The sequence below is a fragment of the Xyrauchen texanus genome, chromosome 18, assembly GCF_025860055.1.
Source record: "Xyrauchen texanus isolate HMW12.3.18 chromosome 18, RBS_HiC_50CHRs, whole genome shotgun sequence".
In the NCBI taxonomy this organism is placed as follows: domain Eukaryota; kingdom Metazoa; phylum Chordata; class Actinopteri; order Cypriniformes; family Catostomidae; genus Xyrauchen; species Xyrauchen texanus.
The window spans coordinates 39167848-39192384 of record NC_068293.1 but is presented as its reverse complement, the minus strand read 5'-3'; the positions used below and the strand labels follow the sequence as shown (position 1 = coordinate 39192384).

Genomic DNA, 24537 nt, shown 5'->3' with positions numbered 1-24537 from the left:
TTTTCCATAGTTCCTGCTGATGCTGTTGTCTGATGGCGGTTTGTCAGGCGAGTGACAATTCCTGCTTAATTTGGAGAGGAAGCCCGTATGCCCTCAAACATGTCTGCAGATAGCTTTGTTCTTTAGCCAAGAGCAAACCATTCGACTCAGCTGTGGAGCTGCTCTCCAGAGCCAAAGCTTCACTGGAGTAATTAACCATGGGTAGTTTGGCTTAATGAATACTATCAATTACAAAGCCTCTGTACTTACAGAGCTGGAGAAACTCTGGGACTGAGTGGTCTTTCAAAAGAAACACACACACACACACACACACACACACACACACACACGTGTAAGCACATATCTGAGATTATTTTTAGCAGTTTTATATAGAGATTCATCTTTAGTAATAAAACAGCAATCTACAGCTAATCTACATGATCTTTAAATTAAAGTTAAGTTTAATGAACACAAACCCATCACCATAAATGACTGTAAATAATGAAAGTTAAAGGGATAGTTCACCCCAAAAAATAAAAAAAATAATTGTCATTATTTACTCACCCTCATGTTGTTCCAAACCCACATTACTTTTTTATCCTGTACGTGGAAAAATAACATGGAATGCATGTGAAAAGGATGCAATGAAAGTAATTTTCCATGGACGAAAGAATGAAATAAGAGTTTGGAACTATTTTTGGATGAACTATCCCTTATATTGATATTTGCAATTGGTAATGCTGGGTTTGAAATATTTAGCAATTTTGATTTATTTATTTTTTCAGTTTGTTTGCTATTGAAGGCAGTCGCAGAGAGTCTGGAACATTCATTTGCCATTCTATCTTCCACCGCTTGCGCAGAACTACCGGTGCTTCTGGAAAAAAGTCAAATTAAGTGCCATTAAGCAATTTTGGTTTTCCTAATTAAACCTGAAAAACGCATTTATTGCTACATTTTCTCCATTCAATATTTCCTGCCTCAAACCCAGCCACAGATTTAAGTGTCGCCTTCCTTTATTGGTAATAGCACAGTCGTGCTGTGAGATCTTACACACAAACACACGTTTGAGAGAAATGCACCGGAAATACTATGGTAATTGATTTTGCATGTGTATGACAAGAAATATTTACTTAATCATTACCCAACCCACTCTTCCTGTTATATTGACCTGACACAAAAATGAACAAAATACTGTTTTACTTGGACTGTATATCAATAGTTGTTTGATTTCTTGACGTCTAGCGTGTTTTTCTGGCAGTAACGGAACAGCTTACATAATACCTGATCTAAGGAACATGTGAGCTACAAATTGGAAAAGAAAAAAAGTGTTCTTTGTATCTTTTCTTTTGTCAAATATCCAACGAAAAGAAAAAAAAAATGCGGAGCCAGTCAAGGTATGAGCTCACTGTTCCAAAATATGCATTGCAATTAAATAGGCAAAATAAAAATGAGAACCCATGTCCAAATTACTCCGATAGAAGGCAAGATACGATATTAAAATGAACTAAACAACATGCAGCTGCCCTTCAATTTTCATAAAAAGGAAATAAGTGATTTTCTATCCGACACATGCACACGTGCATTTTTATAGCCCATATAAAATCTTAAGACACAGTTAATTGCATTTCCGTTAAAACCAAATGAAATGCATGAGGAAATTGACTTTTTTGGTTTGGAAACTTGAGATGTTTTTTTTCCTAAAACATTTATGAGACAAGAATGTAGTTTGTGGCATCATAAAAACAAGAGATAAACTTGTAATCTACAGCTGATGTGTAAAGGAAAAATCAGAAAAGCAGATACATCGGTAAAACAATACTAGCTTTATAGTATATAATATACTTAGCTTTATATTTTCCAGATAACTAAATCAATAATAGAAGAGAATGGACTAATTAACTATGTTCTGGGAATCTGAATGTGCAGATGTACAACACTCTGAGACAGTCCAAAATTAAAGAGAGTATTATAAAAAGCTAATGATGAGCACTGAAACTTCTATTAGGAAATGCTGAATGCAAAAGAGTGCTGTAGTATATAGATAGAGATGAAAAGATAACCTGACGACCCAAGAAAATCCCCTGAGGACATGCATTTTATTTCTTTTTTAGGCTTGTGGAGAGAAAGGAGGAATGAGATAGAGAGGCTTCATATGAAGACAGTGCCATCTAGAGCAATCCATCAGACAGCACTGAATCAAAGTGCTTTCCTGGGTCAATAATCAAGGGTTCATGAAGTCGGACTGGTCAAGCATGTCACTAGCATGTTCAGGTGTTTGATTCCCAGAGATAACTGATACTAATCAAATGTATTTCTTGAATATATACTGTACAACCTTGGCCAAAAGTATTGTCAGTGGCATACATTTTGTGTTTTGCAAAGTTTGCTGCTTCAGTATTTGTAGATCATTTTTTTACATGTTTCTATGGTATTCTGGAATACAATTAGTATTTCATGAGTTTTAAAGGCTTTGTCAATATTTACAGTGTTGACCTTTGTTCTTCATAACCTGTGCAACTCAGTCTGGCATGCTGGATATCAGCTTCTGGGCCAAATCCTGACTGATGGCGATCCATTCTTGCCTTATTAGTTCTCGGAGTTTATCACAATTTGGGGGGCCTCTGCTTGTCCACTCGCCTTTTGAGGATTGACCACAGGTTCTCTATGGGATTAAGATCCATGGAGTTGCCTATATTTCCAAAATTTCAATGGGTTAGGGTCTCTGAGCCACTTCATTATCACTCTTGCCTTGTGACATGGTGCTCCATCATGCTGGAAAATGCACGGATCATCACCAAATTGCTCCAGGATTGTTGGGAGAAGTTGTTCTTGCAGGACGTTTTGACACCATTCTTTATTCATGGCAAAGAGTTTGGGCAGAATTGTGAGCGAGCACACTCCCTTGGATGAAAAGCAACCCCACACATGGATGGTCTCAGGATGCTTCACTGTTGGCATGGCACAGGACTCATGGTAGTATTCACCTTTCCTTCTCCGGACTATCGATTTTCCAGATGTCCCAAACAGTCAGAAGGGGGGCTTCATCAGAGAAAATAAATTTGCACCAATCTTCTGCTGTCCAATCCTTGTACTTCCTGCAGAATTTCAGACTGTCCTTGATGTTTTTCTTGGAGAGAAGTGGCTTCTTTGCTGCCCTTCTTGACACCAGGCCATTGTCCACAAGTCTTCACCTCACTGTACATGCAGATGTACTCATACCAACCTGCTGCCAATATTGAGCTCTGCACTGGTGGTGACACGATTCCGTAGCTGACTCCTCAGGAGACGACGGTCCTGGTGCTTCCTGGACACTCTGGGACGTCCTGAAGTCTTCTTCACTGCAGTTGAACCTCTCTCCTTGAAGATCTTGATGATCCGGTAAATGGTTCTTTCAGGTGCAACATACTTTGCAGCAATTTCTTTGCATGTGAGGCAATTTTGATGCAAAGCGATGATGGCTACACGTCTTTCTTTAGAGAAAGCGATAGATAAAAGTGCATTCAAGGTATACGTTTTTAGAAGTTTGTGTGGTCCGTGTGGAATAAAACCAATGATATTTAAGCTTGAAAGTGTCACTATCAACTACCATTGCATTGAAATGATGGCCTGAGATACTCTTTAAAACATCTCCTTTTGTGTTTTGCAGTAGAAAGTAAGTCATACAGGTAAGGAATGAGACAAGGGTAAGTAAATAATGACAGTATTTATTCTTGGGTGAACTATTTCTTATAAGATAAAAGGAGATTTTATAAATGTTCAAGTGTTTATTGGCAGAATAACAGCAACAATGCACAGAGGGGAAATTCATACAGGGCATTCACAAACAAGAGTGTATTTATGAGTGTGTGAACACACCTTTCCCTTATTGGGCAGCCATTGATACAGGGACTGCAGTTCTCTACAAGTCCACTGGGCGATTTGTTGGCAGATCTTGGTCTTTCCCAGGCTTTGCTTTTTCCACAGTTTGTGGTTTTCAACAAGATGTGGTTTTAATGTCACTGAACACTGAAGTTATAGTTTGACAAGGAAAACAGGCAATTGTACACAGGGAATGGTCTAGATTGATGAGGCCTGGGAAATCTGGGATATCTGGGAAAACCTCAGTGGAATCTGGGATATTAGGGACAATTATAGGATGGTAAGATATGATAACTCTTCATGATATCTACTAAGACCCCTGAGAAATGAGTGGGCAGTGCTTCTGTGAAGACATGATAGATCTTGCAGGAAATATAGATCACTGTTGTGCCAAATGTAAATTATGTTTCTATACGGATATATACTTAAATATACAGAGGCCATACTGACAATCTGTGGTTTTTCTCATTTGATCCTGTAAATAAACAATGTTTTAAATAAATAAATAAATAAATAGTTACAGTATAATGTAAAATGAAGGAGAAATATTTACGCGTATGCATTATTTTTAGGTCACTAATCAGATGAAGGCAAATCTGTGACTTTAAAGGAATAGTTCACCCAAAAATGAACATTCTCTCATCATTTACTCACCCTCATGTCATTCCAGATGTGTAGAACACAAATTAAGATTTGTTTAGAATAAGATCTCGGCTCCGGTCCAGAAACAGGTAAATATTTAGGCCCTTTTTACTGTAAATCTCCACTTTCACTTTCACATCCTTCTTTTGTTTTTTTGGCTCTTTGTATACTTCGTGCATATCGCCACCTACTGGTCAGAGCTTAAAGATTTCAGTATTGATCTGTTTCTTAACCACACCTATCATATTGCTTCTGAAGACATGGATTTAACCACTAGAGTCGTATGGATTACTTTTATGCTGATTTTGTGCTGATTTTGTGCTTTTTTTTGAGCTTCAAAGTTCTGGTCATGTATGGACCTACAGATTTCAAAAAATCTTAATTTGTGTTCTGCAGAAGAAAGTCACTCACATCTGGGATGGCTTGAGAGTGAATAAATGATGAGAGAATTTTCATTTTTAGGTGAACTATCCCTTTAATCATGTTAACTTCTTTGTACAAAAGGTCAAATTTTCTTGCTTCCATTGAAGTATACAAGATGCTCTTTGGATCGTTCTCAAATTATGCTGGAAACATGATCATAAGGTCTGGCACAAACTTGTGGAGTTCATGCCAGCTTGAGTGCATGCTGCCATTGAAGCAAAAGCAAATTGCTGTGCTGATAATATAATTTTTAATAAAAACAAAATTTTACAAAAACATGTGCTATAGTTTTCTAAGACTTTTGGATCCCACTGAATGGATATAAACGTTTAGTCATGAGCTTTAACAATAATTCAAATGCTGAGAGGCAAAGGATAACAACAGCTCCTTAGGGTAAAGGAGAAACCATAAAGCTAAATACAAACAATTAAACAAAGCCAGTGGGACCAGGGAGATTTGTGCAATAGGTTTTCTAATTTCAGTATTCAGTTTTTTTAAATGAAACCATACGGGTCAAATTAAAGCAACTCCCAGTAGGACATGAAGGTGAATAGAAGCACATACAGTATACTGTACGTCTATCAAAATGCACAGATTTCATAATCATTTTGAAAACAATTCAAGTCATGTATTGTTATGTTGTTAAATATGGTAATGTTATATGCAGCATATAAGAAAAAGAAAACTGATATCAATCTGATAAGTCTTGTTGAATATAGAGGGCAGGTGTATTCATAAATAATAAATTATAACAAACTCTTTTTTTTTTTTTCCAGCATGCTTAACTCACAACACCACATACAGAAGTTCAGTTTAAACAGGAATTAAATATACAGAAGCATTTCTGTTCAGGTGAAATTCACTTGCCAATCGCAGTAACTACAGATTTCACCTTTAACAAGGTTTTTGCTAAAGCAATAAGCCACAAGAGGCCACAGAGTATACAGTGATATTACAATGAGTAAGGGGAGTTCTGCAGCACAATGCAAAGGTTTTATAAAACAGTGGCAACAGCAATATAAATCAAAGACACCAATAAATATAGTCATTTTAACTAATGTAAAAAATTCAAATAAGATAAATAATAAAGGCATGCGATATATGAAATGTTCACACTAATAAGCTTTCATTTGAAATCACTTAAATTTAACTACGTTTCCAACTCTCATCCTACATTTTGATACGCAATGCCCACTATTCACGATCCAATCAATTCCAGATGGATAAAATCAAGTTCTCCATTTTTATCATTGAACAACTTGAAATATGTCAAATTATGGAAGTAAAATGGCTTGCGAAACACTTCCACATTGACTTTAAAGAGCTTGAAGCATAACAGCGATAACAGAAAAGGCCTCCGATCTTCAGAAACTCAGAACAAGTTAAACATTAACCTCAAGTTGCATTGCCCATCACCTCCATTTACCTTGCCATTACAACTGCCGGTCTCCATGGAGCAGCAGTGCCGCATCAGTCTGTATGGAGCAGAAAGTTTTTGATGGTGTCTGGCAGCGGAAGGGAAGCGATACTTGATAGGCGCTGCTTGCCCACGACTTCCCGGATTTTAACGCGGCACATGTAGGTCAGTTTCCTTGGGTGTCCTGTGTTAGAGAGCAGTGTTAGTGAGTTCAGGGAATATCAGATCTCAGAGCACTTTAGACATCAAGCAGTAATCTGATGTACACATTGAAAAATATCACTATTTATTGTTAGATTTATGCTTACAACAACCAGAAAAAAAAACTATTTTCCAATAGAAATATAACTTAATTCCACACGTATTCTCTAAACAAGTTGTACAGGGAGATGTTAGGCAGAATGTAATGGGTGAATTATCCTTTTAATAACTGACAAAAATAAATCTATCCATCATCTACATATCTGTCTGTCTGTCTCTTTATCTACATGTCTGTCTGTCTGTCTATTCATCTACATGTCTGTCTGTCTGTCTGTCTGTCTGTCTATTCATCTACATGTCTGTCTGTCTGTCTATTCATCTACATATCTGTCCGTCCGTCTGTCTATTCATCTACGTGTCCGTCTGTCTATTCATCTATGTGTCCGCCTGTCTATTCAGCTACGTGTCCGCCTGCCTCTCTATTCATCTACGTGTCTGTCCGTCTGTCTATTCATCTACGTGTCCGTCCGTCTATTCATCTACGTGTCCGTCCGTCTGTCTATTCATCTACGTGTCCGTCCGTCTGTCTATTCATCTACGTGTCCGTCCGTCTGTCTATTCATCTACATGTCTGTCCGTCTGTCTATTCATCTACATGTCTGTCCGTCTGTCAGTCTATTCATCTACATGTCTGTCTGTCTGTCTGTCTATTCATCTACATGTCTGTATGTCTGTCTGTCAGTCTATTCATCTACATGTCTGTCTGTCTGTCCGTCTGTCTATTCATCTACGTGTCCGTCCGTCTGTCTATTCATGTACGTGTCTGTCCATCTGTCTATTCATCTACGTGTCTCTCCGTCTGTCTACTCATCTAGTCATCTACATGGCTGTCCAACTGTTCATTTTTCTATTCATCTACTTGTCCGTCCGTCTGTCTATTCATCTACGTGTCCGTCCGTCTGTCTATTCATCTACGTGTCCGTCCGTCTGTTTATTCATCTACGTGTCCGTCTGTCTGTCTATTCATCTACGTGTCTGTCCGTCTGTCTATTCATCTACATGTCTGTCCGTCTGTCTATTCATCTACATGTCTGTCTGTCTGTCTCTGTCTTTTTGTCAACATATCAGTCTTTCTGTCTGTCTATTCATCTACATGTCTGTCTGTCTGTCTATTCATCTACATGTCTGTCTGTCTATTCATCTACATGTCTGACTGTCTATTCATCTACATGTCTGACTGTTCATTTTTCTATTCATCTACATGTCTGTCCGTCTGTCTATTCATCTACGTGTCTGTCCGTCTGTCTATTCATCTACATGTCTGTCCGTCTGTCTATTCATCTACATGTCTGTCTGTCTGTCTATTCATCTACATGTCTGTCTGTCTATTCATCTACATGTCTGACTGTCTATTCATCTACATGTCTGACTGTTCATTTTTCTATTCATCTACATGTCTGTCCGTCTGTCTATTCATCTACGTGTCCGTCCGTCTGTCTATTCATCTACGTGTCCGTCCGTCTGTCTAGTCATCTACGTGTCTGTCCGTCTGTCTATTCATCTACGTGTCTGTCCGTCTGTCTCTGTCTTTTTGTCAACATATCAGTCTTTCTGTCTGTCTATTCATCTACATGTCTGTCTGTCTGTCTATTCATCTACATATCTGTCTGTCTGTCTGTCTATTTATCTACATGTCTGTCCGTCTATTCATCTACATGTCTGTCCGTCTGTCTGTCTATTAATCTACATATCTGTCCATCTGTCTGTCTATTCATCTACATGTCTGACTGTTCATTTTTCTATTCATCTACATGTCTGTCTGTCTGTCTATTCATCTACATGTCTTCTGACTGTTCATTTTTCTATTCATCTACATGTCTGTCCGTCTGTCTATTCATCTACATGTCTGTCCGTCTGTCTATTCATCTACGTGTCCGTCCGTCTGTCTATTCATCTACGTGTCTGTCTGTCTGTCTATTCATCTACATGTCTGTCTGTCTATTCATCTACATGTCTGACTGTCTATTCATCTACATGTCTGACTGTTCATTTTTCTATTCATCTACATGTCTGTCCGTCTGTCTATTCATCTACGTGTCCGTCCGTCTGTCTAGTCATCTACGTGTCTGTCCGTCTGTCTATTCATCTACATGTCTGTCCGTCTGTCTATTCATCTACATGTCTGTCCGTCTGTCTATTCATCTACGTGTCCGTCCGTCTGTCTATTCATCTACGTGTCCGTCCGTCTGTCTGTCTTTTTGTCAACATATCAGTCTTTCTGTCTGTCTGTCTATTCATCTACATGTCTGTCTGTCTGTCTATTCATCTACATGTCTGTCCGTCTGTCTATTCATCTACATATCTGTCCGTCTGTCTGTCTATTCATCTACATGTCTGTCTGTCTGTCTGTCTATTCATCTACATGTCTGTCCATCTGTCTGTCTATTCATCTACATGTCTGTCCGTCTGTCTGTCTATTCATCTACATGTCTGTCCGTCTGTCTGTCTATTCATCTACATGTCTGTCCGTCTGTCTGTCTATTCATCTACATGTCTGTCTGTCTGTCTATTCATCTACATGTCTGTATGTCTGTCTGTCTGTCTATTCATCTACATGTCTGTCCGTCCGTCTATTCATCTATGTGGCCGTCTGTCTATTCATCTACATGTCTGTCCGTCTCTCTATTCATCTACGTGTCTCTCCGTCTGTCTATTCATCTACATGTCTGTCTGTCTATTCATCTACGTGTCTGTCTGTCTATTCATCTACATGGCTGTCCGTCTGTCTATTCATCTACATGGCTGTCTGACTGTTCATTTTTCTATTCATCTACTTGTCTGTCCGTCTGTCTATTCATCTACTTGTCCGTCCGTCTGTCTATTCATCTATGTGTCTGTCTGTCTATTCATCTACATATTTGTCTGTCTATTCATCTACATATTTGTCTGTCTATTCATCTACATGTCTGTCTGTCTGTCTATTCATCTACATGTCTGTCTGTCTGTCTGTCTATTCATCTACATGTCTGTCTGTCTATTCATCTACATATCTGTCCGTCTATTCATCTACATATCTGTCCATCTGTCTGTCTATTCATCTACATATCTGTCCATCTGTCCATCTGTCTATTCATCTACGTGTCCGTCTGTCTATTCATCTACGTGTCCGTCTGTCTATTCATCTACGTGTCCGTCTGACTGTTCATTTTTCTATTCATCTACATGTCCATCCGTCTGTCTATTCATCTACGTGTCCGTCCGTCTGTCTATTCATCTACGTGTCCGTCCGTCTGTCTCTGTCTTTTTGTCAACATATCAGTCTTTCTGTCTGTCTGTCTATTCATCTACATGTCTGTCTGTCTGTCTATTCATCTACATGTCTGTCTGTCTGTCTATTCATCTACATGTCTGTCCATCTGTCTGTCTATTCATCTACATGTCTGTCCGTCTGTCTATTAATCTATATATCTGTCCATCTGTCTGTCTATTCATCTACGTGTCCGTCCGTCCGTCTATTTATCTGCGTGTCCGTCCGTCCGTCTATTCATCTACGTGTCCGTCCGTCTGTCTATTCATCTACGTGTCTGTCTGTCTGTCTATTCATCTACGTGTCTGTCCGTCCGTCCGTCTATTCATCTACGTGTCCGTCCGTCCGTCTATTCATCTACGTGTCCGTCCGTCCGTCTATTCATCTACGTGTCCGTCCGTCCGTCTGTCTATTCATCTACGTGTCCGTCCGTCCGTCTGTCTATTCATCTACGTGTCCGTCCGTCCGTCTGTCTATTCATCTACGTGTCCGTCCGTCTGTCTATTCATCTACGTGTCCGTCCGTCCGTCTGTCTATTCATCTACGTGTCCGTCTGTCTATTCATCTACGTGTCCGTCTGTCTATTCATCTACGTGTCCGTCTGTCTATTCATCTACGTGTCCGTCCATCTGTCTGTCTATTCATCTACATGTCTGTCCATCTGTCTGTCTATTCATCTACATGTCTGTCCGTCTGTCTGTCTATTCATCTACATGTCTGTCTGTCTGTCTATTCATCTACATGTCTGTATGTCTGTCTGTCTGTCTATTCATCTACATGTCTGTCCGTCCGTCTATTCATCTATGTGGCCGTCTGTCTATTCATCTACATGTCTGTCCGTCTCTCTATTCATCTACGTGTCTCTCCGTCTGTCTATTCATCTACATGTCTGTCTGTCTATTCATCTACGTGTCTGTCTGTCTATTCATCTACATGGCTGTCCGTCTGTCTATTCATCTACATGGCTGTCTGACTGTTCATTTTTCTATTCATCTACTTGTCTGTCCGTCTGTCTATTCATCTACTTGTCCGTCCGTCTGTCTATTCATCTATGTGTCTGTCTGTCTATTCATCTACATATTTGTCTGTCTATTCATCTACATATTTGTCTGTCTATTCATCTACATGTCTGTCTGTCTGTCTATTCATCTACATGTCTGTCTGTCTGTCTATTCATCTACATATCTGTCCGTCTATTCATCTACATATCTGTCCATCTGTCCATCTGTCTATTCATCTACGTGTCCGTCTGTCTATTCATCTACGTGTCCGTCTGTCTATTCATCTACGTGTCCGTCTGACTGTTCATTTTTCTATTCATCTACGTGTCCGTCCGTCTGTCTATTCATCTACGTGTCCGTCCGTCTGTCTATTCATCTACATGTCTGACTGTTCATTTTTCTATTCATCTACGTGTCTGTCCGTCTGTCTATTCATCTACGTGTCCGTCCGTCTGTCTATTCATCTACGTGTCCGTCCGTCTGTCTCTGTCTTTTTGTCAACATATCAGTCTTTCTGTCTGTCTGTCTATTCATCTACATGTCTGTCTGTCTGTCTATTCATCTACATGTCTGTCTGTCTGTCTATTCATCTACATGTCTGTCCATCTGTCTGTCTATTCATCTACATGTCTGTCTGTCTGTCTATTAATCTATATATCTGTCCATCTGTCTGTCTATTCATCTACGTGTCCGTCCGTCGGTCTATTCATCTACGTGTCCGTCCGTCTGTCTATTCATCTACGTGTCTGTCTGTCTGTCTATTCATCTACGTGTCTGTCCGTCTGTCTGTCTATTCATCTACGTGTCCGTCCGTCTGTCTATTCATCTACGTGTCCGTCTGTCTGTCTATTCATCTACGTGTCTGTCCGTCTGTCTGTCTATTCATCTACGTGTCCGTCCGTCCGTCCGTCTATTCATCTACGTGTCCGTCCGTCCGTCTGTCTATTCATCTACGTGTCCGTCTGTCTATTCATCTACGTGTCCGTCTGTCTATTCATCTACGTGTCCGTCTGTCTATTCATCTACGTGTCCGTCTGTCTATTCATCTACGTGTCCGTCTGTCTATTCATCTACATGTCTGTCCGTCTGTCTATTCATCTACATGTCTGACTGTTCATTTTTCTATTCATCTACATGTCTGTCTGTTTATTCATCTACGTGTCCGTCCGTCTGTCTGTCTATTCATCTACATGTCCGTCCGTCTGTCTATTCATCTACGTGTCCGTCCGTCTGTCTATTCATCTACGTGTCCGTCCGTCTGTCTATTCATCTACGTGTCCGTCCGTCCGTCTGTCTATTCATCTACGTGTCCGTCTATTCATCTACGTGTCCGTCTGTCTATTCATCTACGTGTCCGTCTGTCTATTCATCTACATGTCTGTCCGTCTGTCTATTCATCTACATGTCTGACTGTTCATTTTTCTATTCATCTACATGTCTGTCTGTTTATTCATCTACGTGTCCGTCCGTCTGTCTGTCTATTCATCTACGTGTCCGTCCGTCTGTCTATTCATCTACGTGTCCGTCCGTCTGTCTATTCATCTACGTGTCCGTCCGTCTGTCTATTCATCTACGTGTCCGTCCGTCTGTCTATTCATCTACGTGTCCGTCCGTCTGTCTCTGTCTTTTTGTCAACATATCAGTCTTTCTGTCTGTCTGTCTGTCTATTCATCTACATGTCTGTCTGTCTGTCTATTCATCTACATGTCTGTCCGTCTGTCTATTCATCTACATGTCTGTCCATCTGTCTGTCTATTCATCTACGTGTCTGTCCGTCCGTCTATTCATCTACGTGTCCGTCCGTCCGTCTATTCATCTACGTGTCCGTCTGTCTATTCATCTACGTGTCCGTCTGTCTATTCATCTACATGTCTGTCCGTCTGTCTATTCATCTACATGTCTGACTGTTCATTTTTCTATTCATCTACATGTCTGTCTGTTTATTCATCTACGTGTCCGTCCGTCTGTCTGTCTATTCATCTACATGTCCGTCCGTCTGTCTATTCATCTACGTGTCCGTCCGTCTGTCTATTCATCTACGTGTCCGTCCGTCTGTCTATTCATCTACGTGTCCGTCCGTCTGTCTCTGTCTTTTTGTCAACATATCAGTCTTTCTGTCTGTCTGTCTGTCTATTCATCTACATGTCTGTCTGTCTGTCTATTCATCTACATGTCTGTCCGTCTGTCTATTCATCTACATGTCTGTCCATCTGTCTGTCTATTCATCTACGTGTCTGTCCGTCCGTCTATTCATCTACGTGTCCGTCCGTCCGTCTATTCATCTACGTGTCCGTCCGTCCGTCTATTCATCTACGTGTCCGTCCGTCTGTCTCTGTCTTTTTGTCAACATATCAGTCTTTCTGTCTGTCTGTCTATTCATCTACATGTCTGTCCATCTGTCTGTCTATTCATCTACGTGTCCGTCCGTCTGTCTATTCATCTACGTGTCCGTCCGTCCGTCTATTCATCTACGTGTCCGTCCGTCCGTCTATTCATCTACGTGTCCGTCCGTCCGTCTATTCATCTACGTGTCCGTCCGTCTGTCTGTCTGTCTATTCATCTACGTGTCCGTCCGTCTGTCTGTCTGTCTATTCATCTACGTGTCCACCCGTCCGTCCGTCCATTCATCTACGTGTCCGTCCGTCCGTCCGTCCATTCATCTACGTGTCCGTCCGTCCGTCAGTCCATTCATCTACGTGTCCGTCCGTCCGTCAGTCCATTCATCTGCGTGTCCGTCCGTCCGTCAGTCCATTCATCTACGTGTCCGTCCGTCCATCCGTCCATTCATCTACGTGTCCGTCCGTCCGTCTATTCATCTACGTGTCCGTCCGTCTGTCTGTCTATTCATCTACATGTCCGTCTGTCTGTCTATTCATCTACGTGTCTGTCTATTCATCTACATGTCTCTCCGTCTGTCTATTCATCTACATGTCTGTCTGTTTATTCATCTACGTGTCTGTCTGACTGTTCATTTTTCTATTCATCTACGTGTCCGTCCGTCTGTCTATTCATCTACGTGTCCGTCCGTCTGTCTATTCATCTACGTGTCCATCCGTCTGTCTCTGTCTTTTTGTCAACATATCAGTCTTTCTGTCTGTCTGTCTGTCTTGTCATCCACATATCTGTCTGTCAATTAATCTACAGAGCTGTCTGTCTGTCTATCAATTAATTTAAGTGTCTGTCTGTCTGTCTATTCATCTACATGTCTGTCTGTCTGTCTCTGTCTTTTTGTCTACATATCAGTCATCCACATATCGTCTGTCTATTCATCTACATATTTGTCTGTCAATTAATCTATAGAGCTGTCTGTCTGTCTATCAATTAATCTACATGTCTGTATGTCGGTCTATTCATCTACATATCAAAGTAATTAAATTATATATAATTGTGATATTGTGATGAAAGCAAAATTATATGATATCCAAAAAATTAAGATAATACATGCATGGTGTCATGAAAAATTACTGCACAGTAGAAATGACCCTTCAAAAACATGAGAATACGACTTACTTCTGGCCTCCTGGTAGATGCGAAGAGCCTCAGGGTTAACTCTTACACGACCCATGGCATCAGGGTCAAGCTCGCCCCAAGGGACCAGCCACGGGTCAGCACCATGGTCCAGCAGTGAGCTAACGAAGGCTGGTTCACAGCCGTGTCTCAGAACTGCATCCAGAAGACAGGAGGCCAGGCCCCTTGCAAGAGCTTCCCTGCTCACGGGGCCAGTGTAGTTGTAGTCCGGATTGGCACCGGCCTGCAGAAGCATCCGGAAACAGTGGAGGTGGTGGTACGCAGCGCTGATGTACAGCGGACAGACCACCAGAGTTGACAGAGTGCGGGCGCTGAACAAGGGCCTGGGGCCCAGCTGGTGATCCACATCAACATCGGCATTGTACCTGTGTGTATTCCAGGACACATACAAACCAACTGATTACAATACAAATGAACATTCGGTTTTATTCATTATACATGAGCAGAACAAAGTTGAGTGTAAATTGTTTGGAAAACCATATTTACACATATTGTCCCATTGAGTTCAATTGGAATAAGAATGGATTAATGAACCATTTTTAAGCGCATTCGTTTTGCTCGTATTTCACAATTAAGACACATTGCTTCCATATTGAAGAATTATTTTTGCTTCAGTTCTTATTTGTATAGTACATGTATCTTTAGTAACAGATTGTGCAACATCATTTACTGTATCCCACCTGATGAGCTCTTGCAGGATGTCCACTCGGCCCACTCGTGCAGCGTGGTACAATGGGGTGCTTCGATGGTGCCTGCTGCCGTTTGGATCAGCACCAGCTTCCAGAAGGATCTTCACACAGTCCAGGTGTCCATTAACCACAGCAACATACAGAGCAGTCTGACCTTTCACATCCACCAGGTCCACTTCAGCTCCCTGAGAGATGAGGAAATCCACGCATTTGCCATGACCCGCAGTTGCCGCAATACGCAAGGGCGTGCAGGGCAGCCAACCACAGCACCAAACTGACTTCTCATTGATCCGTCTAAAAACAAAATTAAATGTTACACAACTTATCCAACACAAGCTTGTATTATGTGTTGAATCAACTGAAAGTAGCACTTCATGGTGAGAGGCATCTACAACCTCAATTCTGAAAAAGTTGGGACAGTATGACAAATGCTAATAAAAACAAAAAGGAGTGATTTGTAAATTATATTCAGCCTTTGCTATATTGAAAGCACTAGAACTACACATTATATGCTGTTTTTCCTTTTGAATTTCATAGTTTTTTTTTTTAATTTACAGTCATTTCAAATCAGATGATTGCAACACGCTCCAAGAAAGGTTGGGACTATTGGGACTAAGGTTGTGTTTACCACTGTGAAACATCACAATTTCTTCTTATAACACTTATTAAGCATTTGGGCACGGAAGACACAAGTTTGTTAAGTTTAGAAAGTGGAATTTGTCCTCATTCATCCATTATGGAGGTCTTTAGCTGCACAATTGTACGGGGTCTTTGTTGCTGTATGGTGTGCTTAATAATGCACCACACATTCTCAGTTGGAGACTGATCAGGACAATCTTGCACCCGCACTCTCAGCTTACACAGCCATGCACTTGAGATCTGGGCACTATGTGGTTTGAAGTTGTCTTACTGGAAAATGCAGGGAAGTCTCTGGAAAAGACTGTGCTGGATGGCAGTATATGTTGCTGCAAAACGTGTACATATCTGACTGCATTCATGGTGTTCACACAGATTTGTGAGTTACCCATGGCATGGGCACTGACACACCCATGGCCAATACAGACACTGGCTTTTGGACCTGATGCTGATAACAGCTTGGATGGCCCATTTCCTCTTTGGCCCGGATAACACGACGTCTGTTTTTCAACAATTTTATGAAATGTGGACACTTCAGTCCAAAAAACAGTTTCACTGTTGTACTTTCCACCTAAGATGAGACTGAGCTCAGAGCAGTCGGCAACGCTTCTGGACAGTGTTGATGTAGGACTTCTGCTTTGCATAGTAAAGTCTTAACTTGTATCTGTGGATGCAGCGGCGAGTGGTGTTGACTAACAAAGGTTTACTAAAGTTATCCCAAGCCCATGTTCATGATATCCATTACAGATGAGTGATGTTTTTTAAGACGGTGATGTCTGAGAGATTAGAGATCATGTGTTTTCGTCTTACCCTTTATGCACCAAGATTTGACCAGATTCCTTGAATCTTTTAACTATATTGTGCACTGTAGAGGGTGAAATGCCCAAAATCCTTCCAATTTGTCTTTGGGGAACATTGTTGTCAAAGTGCTGGACTATTTGCTGAAGCATCTGTTGGTAAATTGACAAGTCTCGAATGATCTTTACTCTTGGAGGTCTAGGCTGTTTTTGGAGGCTCCTTAAACAGTATACAGTACTATGACACGATTGCCTCACCAGTTTCACATCTCCTGTTTCCAATTGCCTTGTTATTTCAACTCGTCAAATTGTTATTAGTCTTAAATTGCCCCCGTCTCAACTTTTCTGGAGCGTGTTGCAATCATCTGATTTGAAATAACTGTACATTTAAAAAAACTATGAAATTCACAAGGAAAAACAGCATATAATGTGTAGTTGTAGAGCCTTCAATATAGCAAAGGGTGAAAATAATTTACAGATCACTCATTTTGTTTTTATAAGCATTTTACATGCGGTCCCGACTTCTTCGGAATTGAAGTTTTACAGTATTTGTTAAATTGCGTTAAACAAGTATTTATTTGGAGTTGTGTAACAACACTAAACCTCCGAACTGACCCCTAACCCTGACCCTAAACATAGAAGCAGCGAATCTAAAATTGAAAAGAACTAGGGTTACCACGTAGGTATGACTGACGGAACATCACTTTCATCTGACAAGTTGTCAAGAACGTAGCAAACTGCATAAATAATATCGAATTTAACTGATGACACAGGTGCGCATATTTCAGCTATTTTACAGTAGCTTCAAATGTGGCTCAGCCTATCAGAATTTCAGAAAGAGTTGAATCTATTAATTTTATAATAGTAACAAAAGGTTATTATGTTGTATTCTTTATTCATTTATGCATCAATTACCAAAGGAAGAACTGTCTCCTTAGGGGCAGTTTAGATCAGTGGGTCATAATTGGTTGATTAGCAGGACCCAGTTAGATCACAAAGGTACATAGAGGTCTGAAGACATTATAAATATTGGCAAATTGAACTTTCACGGATATATAAAGAATGCTTCAGTCGCATCTCACAGTGCAGCACATTGAATGTACATGGAATATTGGTCACAAACATGACGGTGTGGTCATACAGTGACCTCACATGAAACAGGTCAATACAAGGTGCATACAAAACATATACAACTCACAACAAATGTGTATTTTTATATATATATACACACACACACACACACACACACACACACACACACACACACACACACACACACACACACACACACACACACACACACACACACACACACACACACACACAAAATAAAAAATGCCAGGGGTATTTATGCCAGGGGTATTTATGCCAGGGGTTATATATTAATGCTACAATAAATCAAAAGTGCCTCATGAGTATTTTTTTCTTTGTTATTTCTAAAACGGTCCCATATTGTTTAACTTCATTCATATATTGTTCAAAGTTTGGGTTAGCTCTAGCTCATTTGTTCTAGCTCATTTGTTTGCCCATGAGCGAACACGTCAGCCTCTAGATCACGTACTTCCAGGAAACCTTGCGCTAGATAAACAGATGCCATTGAAATGAATGGGAATGCTAATAGATCGCTTTCTCCAGGGATTTTAGTGCTCCTCGGTTCAGACCCCTCAGAATGCATTTCCGCTAAAAAGAGCTTAGCCCCACACAACGAACAAAACAGAAAGCACATTTTCACATCTCGAGACACATTTTTAAAAGTTGATGCACGCATGGGTAAAAGGCGTCCATCTAGTGCATGTTTACATTGAAAAACAACTGCAAAAGTGCAGATAGACACAAAAGCACATCAGGTGTGAACAGACACACGGTGCAATTTTGGCCACAATTTTGTCGTCTGAAACAAATTTCAGGGATCGTAAAAGATTTCTCTTGTCGTCGGGCAAAATCTGCAGTTTTTAATGGCTTAGTGCGACATGTTCACCAACAGGTGATTAATTGCGATGAATAATAGCCTCTGACAAAAGTTCTGGCGATGTTAGAAATTTAGCATTGCAGTCGTGTAGTCTGACCAGCAACAATCGCAAAGACTGTGCAGTGTGCACCCAGAATCACTTATCGAATCACTGAGAGAAGGAAGGCTCACTGCTTGAAGCTGTCTTCTTGAAGGAGGGTCTTGACAGTGTCCAGATCTCCAACATAGGCAGCGTTATGTAGACGCATGTCCTCACACTGTTCCAGAGGCTTGTCACAGAATTGCTCTTGGAGCCATTCCTTCAGGTTACGACCTGTTTAGATCAGTTACATAGCTAGATCTGCACTGAACTTATTCAACAATGAAACATAGCCTACTATACAGTAGGTTTCCAAAAGTCTGAGACCACTAGTGGCTTCTTTATAGCATCATTTAACTTGGCTATTAAAAGTTTTGCTTTTGTGCAAAGGAATTAACATGGTCGGTGTCAGAAGTTTACTAGAAATAGAGCAGAATCTTAAATATCTCATCTTCATGTTACAACATAACATGATTACATAATTTGTTACAAATTATTTCCAAAGCTTTCTGTTTATTTCCATGCTTACATTACATTATCTGAATCCCAGATGATTCATGTGGTCTCAGATGTCTGGACCCCACTGCAGATGTTTAAAATAATACATATTCATATCAGTTGTATAATGACATACCAGCTGCAGTGGTGTTTGGTAGATGTGAAACAGTGACCAGTGGACAGCTCATGCTGGGAGGTTCATCAACATCCCCTTCAACAACACCTCCACCATCAGCCATACTCTGTCAGTCTCCTAAAACAATGTCTGCTCAAAGTGTAATAAACCACAACAAATAGCTAAAGCAACCAGAACTACCAGTGCCTTTTTTACAGACTATTTCGATAGTATTTTTAGCCGAAGCATGGACTTACAGAATGCGCTGCTGTTTGGGCTGCTCTGATTGGCTGGCTGTTCACTTCCTGTTGGAGGCTTGTCTGGTTTTAAGGTGGAGCGCTGCTCGGGCAGAGTTAAGGTGGTAATTGTTGGGGACGTTCTTAAAGGAAAACACTCAAAGGAATAGTTTACCTAAAATGAAAATGCTGTCATCATTTACTCACCATTATGTTGTTCATATGACGATTATGCCTTTTTTCCCATAATGACACACATATTGGCACATATTATAATAATACTGTCAAATGTTTGGGACATAATGCACTAAAAAAAAAAAAAATCCTAAAGAAATAATAGTAATTTTGAAACATATGTATACAATCCATGTCTCACATGAGATGAAGACTCCAGTCATAGCAGTAACTTTATAAAAGCTGTTTTTTTCTATGTAGAGAGGGTCCCCTCATAAGGGCTACCATGTTGGGATCACATGACAATCCGAATACAGTAATCTCAGAAATATCCTTGATATTTGACACTTTCACTTATGGATTAAATTTATCATGGCTGACTTTGAAAAGCGATATTCTACAACAGCATCAGAAACTGAAAACCATTGTGTTTAAACAATGCTGCCTCCAGGCCCCTAGGTGTCAGTGTAAGTTCAAGATTAAATATTTAAAAAAAAATTATGCACCTTTAAGATTTTTTGATATTGTTTTTAGAATAATTACACACACTATGCACAAATTCTCATTGCCATGATGCTTCTGGACATTTTTTTGTTTTTTTAATTCCAGTTATTTTCAATGGTGATTTTTTTTTTTTCCATTTGAGTCTCATTACTGTAATTCAGTCATTTTTTACTTTATTACATAAAAATACTGTTTATTTTTTTATGTTATTTTTTTAACCAGCATAAATACATTTTCAGATACTATGGCTCTGTTAATGTTTAAATCAGCTTTGCCACATTAGTAAATTATATTTCTTGCCCACTCAAAACTTGTCACCAAAATGTTAGGCTGGTTGGCAGGGAGTTGCAATGCGGTTGCTAAGGTGATATTATTGTTTTTGTAGCATAGAACGATGAGCAATGTATCAAAGTTTATGGCCTGATGCAAATATTTAGGGTTATGGGTTTGTTCAAATTATAGTTATATATTGTCCTTTTTGTTTATTCTTTTTTTTTTTTTTACATTTTTAACCAGATTTTGTGACATTATTTAATTTGATGATTAAGCACATTGAGCAGAAATGGTCCAGGAAAGTAATTCCTATTACAACAAAATACTATTACAGTATACTATTTCTAATTACAGACATTTTTTTTTATTTGTTTTACGGTAATATACAGTGTTGAAAAAAGGTACTGTTTACAATAATATATAGAAAATTGGGGGGACAAAGTGTCTAATTATTGTGAAATTAATGTCATAAATACATTCTTAATGGTCCTAAAAAATAGGCTTTATTTTCTCTGAGCAAAGTATAATTAAAAATTTAATTATTTTAATTTTGAGGATCTTGAGATTCATCCATTTTGTACATAGCAGAAAAGTCTTGAGTTCAGTCCAGTGCATTGTGAAATGTGTGGTTGAAGACAAAGTGTTACTCTCTGTAACTGTGGTAGGTGACTTGATTTTGCCATTGTAGGAAATTTACTTGGAAGAGCCGCAGACGCATGCCTTTTTGCTGCCTGACGACAGCTCAACCATGCATACTGGGCTTTGGGCTCTCTTAAAAATAAACAGTGAGTCTGACGGCCCCATGTGTCTCTTGAGAGGAACAGACCTTAGGGAGCTACAACACACAACTCTCTAAACACTGGCTACTCTGCACCAAAAAATGGGAGACATCAGTCTCATTCAACAAAACTCTTTCAGGTGACAGTGCAGTTCTTTAGTACAATGTTGAAATATCATTTTTGTGCAACTTGGGCTAAAATGTTTCTACCTTAAAGGAGTATTCCAGTGTAATGGGATTAATGGAAAGGAGGAGGAGAGAACCGGCTTGACAATATAAATAATAGTTTTAATATAAAACTGAAACAAAAAGACAAACACACACAGGTGTCGGACAGCTGTCCATAAATCTCTCTCTCTCTGTCGCACTGCAGCTTCCAGTCGGCCTTTATCCCTCTCTGAGGCTTGATTAGCCTGATTAGGGGCCAGGTGTGCACAATCATGGTCCCGCCCTCTGCCCTGTCACATCCGGGTTCAATACAAGTTAAGCTCAATCGACAACATTTGTGCCATAATACTGATTACCACATAAAATTATTTTGACTCGTCCCTCCTTTTCTTTAATAAAAGCAAAAATCGAGGTGACAGTGAGGCATTTACATTGGAAGTGAATGGGGGCCAATATTTTGACATTAAAAAATCAGTTTCAAAAGTATAGACACAAGGCATAAACGCTATGCATGTAAACATGATTTTAGTGTGATAAAATCATTTACTAAACTTTTCTCTGTAAAGTTAATGCCAATTTCACAATACTGTTGCCATGACGAGTTAATGGCAACCAACCCTAAAATGACTGTAAAAATTAAGATTTAAACAACTTTACAGCTCAAACAATACACACGATTTTATAAAATCATAAGCTTCACATTTCTGCCTTTAAACCATCCAAAAATTGGCTTATGTTGTTCAAAACATGCATGACTTTCCTTGTTTTGTGGAAAGCAATATATTTATGACTGGACTTGAAAAGCTCCAAAATGACCAAAAAATGACCTTAAAAGTATCATGAAAGTAATCCATAAGACTTCAAAATTCAAGCAAAGAATTCAAGAACGAGCAGCATGCTCACACGGGAAGTCGGCATGTTGTTTCCGAGACTTCCAGTACCCAAGGATCGGACACATAATGCCGACTCACTGACAAGTGGCAACTCCAATCAGAAATTTTTTTGTGTGTGTGTGTGTGTGTGTAAGACGTGTGTTTTCCTTCCCTTGTTGTGCGACCGGCAGCACGTTGCATCTTCAGTGTGGGAGTCCCGAATTTCGAATCCAGAGTTGAAACCAGGAAGTAATTGCGTTCACATAATCAGTGATGTGCGCGATTTGTTCAGTTTGCATTTTTTTCATATAATAATACATTTTTACTGCACTGATGGTTAGCTTTAGGCTCGGGGTTTGGGTTTGGGTTGGGAGGTACAGTTTATAAAACATGCAAACATCTTCACTACATTACAGCCTGTACAGCTGAAAACAACTAGCTTTACAACTCACTTTTGGCACCCTTCTGTAGACCCTTCAATTGAAATGGAGCTCACACATGCCTGTACGCCTTACCGCATTTGCCACTGGGGGCAGTGTTTCCAATTTCGGTAAGCACAGACCAATTTTAGCTAAAGAGACGTCAAGCTACCGTTTCTGATTTCATTATGAGATCAGTCTGGAATGAATGCCATATGGGTTTGCAGTTTTGGGGATTAACAGAATTGTATCTTTAATTGTATTCCACTACAGCTACAATTTAAATAATTGTTATTTAGAATACAGTTACATTCAAAAAGTATTTTGATTACTGAAGAGATTTCTTTGCATTTTATTGTCATTTGTTTCATTTAATATTTAGTCGTTTCAGTTGGAAAACATTTATACATATAAATGATGCGATCCAAAGTGCATTTGAACAGCAGAGAAACACTTTCTTATGATGTGTTACATTCATACGAGCAGACAGAGAAGAAGGTTTGAAGCACAAGAAATATAAATACATTTTGTGTAAATTGTTAGCTTTACGCTAAGCTAAAATGCTATTTCTAGCCATTTTACATGCACATGTTACCAGACACAATCATATTTTTTATCAAGAAAATTCACATTGGATCATAATTTCTTTTTTTTCTAGTAAGACCTTTGATATTAGGGCAAAAATCCTATTCTTGATAATAATGTGTTTATTGTTTTCCTGTAAAAATATCTAAAAATCTTTAAAACAAGATCAATTTGATTTATCTGGTTTTAGAAACAACACTGCATAAGATATTTAGTTTTTTCAGAGAATGTATTTTTAACATGTGTATTTTGTCTTACTGTACTGACAGAGATTTTATAATCAAAACAAGTGAAAAAATCTACCAGTGCTGAAAAAGTAATCCAAAGTATTTAGATTACATTACTGACCTTGAGTAATCTAACGGAATATGTTACAAATTACATTTTACAGCATGTACACTGTAATCTGTAGTGGAATATGTTTCAAAAGTAACCCTCCCAACCCTGTGGGATTGGAACAACATCAAGGTGAGAAAAGAATAACAGAATTTTCAGTTTGTGGTGGACTCTCTCTTTAATAGTGTCTTAATGATGCACTTGCTTTAATTTCTTCCCTGGTTATGATTCTGTTATAAGAGTCCCAAATAATAAGGTATATAAGAAATTGTTTTACTTCAAAATCTTTTATATGTAACAAAACTATAGAAAATACAAGATCCACCTGTTCACTGGGCTTCGTGCTCAAGCGACACAATCATTTCTGAATGACCCGAGGACCCTCAGGCTGGCGTTTTCTCCAGTGTCCACAGCAGGAGAACATAAAGACAAAAGAGGCCCGCGGGGCACGTGGCCTGTTCACTCCAAGCTAATCCAAACGTTCACTTAAGGATCTCAGGACTCTCTCAGGCAGGTGCTTTTTAAGGGTTTCAAAATCCTGATCTTAAACGGCCTGGTCAAACTTTTGCTCAATAGACATTCAAGTGCTCCTGCAGTACTTGCATGCAAGCCTGTGTGGTGCAGCTGTTATAACGCCTGCCAAAATCAAAACTGATGTGCTGATACAAGCTTTATAAATGTTATTCAGTGTTTTTGAGGGTCAGCTTTCTGAAACTTTGTGTGTGTGTGAAGTGTTAAACATTTTACATTTCCAGGCTGTTTTGAAAACTCATTAAAATGTTAACTTGGCATATTTATGAACTTTTGTTATGCATAGAATGCCCTGTATGACCTACAACATTTGCCGAAATGCTCAGAAAACACCAGAATACTCTGTGCTGGGCACTGTATACCAATGTAATGCAATGAAATGAACCTTTCGTTTCCAGTTTAATGAATGAAATGGATAAAATATCAGCTGCAATTTTAAACATCTCTTTCCTAACTTATTATTTGCAGAGCCCCTTTGAGGAAAGGCAGAGAATGACTTTCTGAAATAGTTTTGCATTCCCT

General features: G+C 39.4%; 1 protein-coding gene across 2 annotated transcripts; it reads right to left on the bottom strand.

Annotated features, from left to right (window-relative positions):
* Positions 1 to 3704: 3704 nt before the first annotated feature.
* On the bottom strand, positions 3705 to 23865 carry asb1 (ankyrin repeat and SOCS box containing 1). Of its 2 annotated transcripts, XM_052148126.1 has the most exons (7): positions 23810 to 23865; positions 19397 to 19478; positions 19161 to 19289; positions 18619 to 18760; positions 15037 to 15339; positions 14339 to 14721; positions 3705 to 6503 (listed from the first exon to the last, which is right to left on the bottom strand). In XM_052148126.1, exons 3-7 carry the CDS (start codon positions 19261 to 19263, stop codon positions 6373 to 6375), a joined length of 1062 nt encoding a protein of 353 aa, XP_052004086.1. In that variant the 5' UTR covers positions 19264 to 19289; positions 19397 to 19478; positions 23810 to 23865; the 3' UTR covers positions 3705 to 6372. The 2 variants fall into 2 exon arrangements, with proteins under 2 accessions (XP_052004086.1, XP_052004085.1); XM_052148125.1 differs by lacking the exon at positions 23810 to 23865 and having other exon boundaries at positions 19161 to 19416.
* Positions 23866 to 24537: the final 672 nt, after the last annotated feature.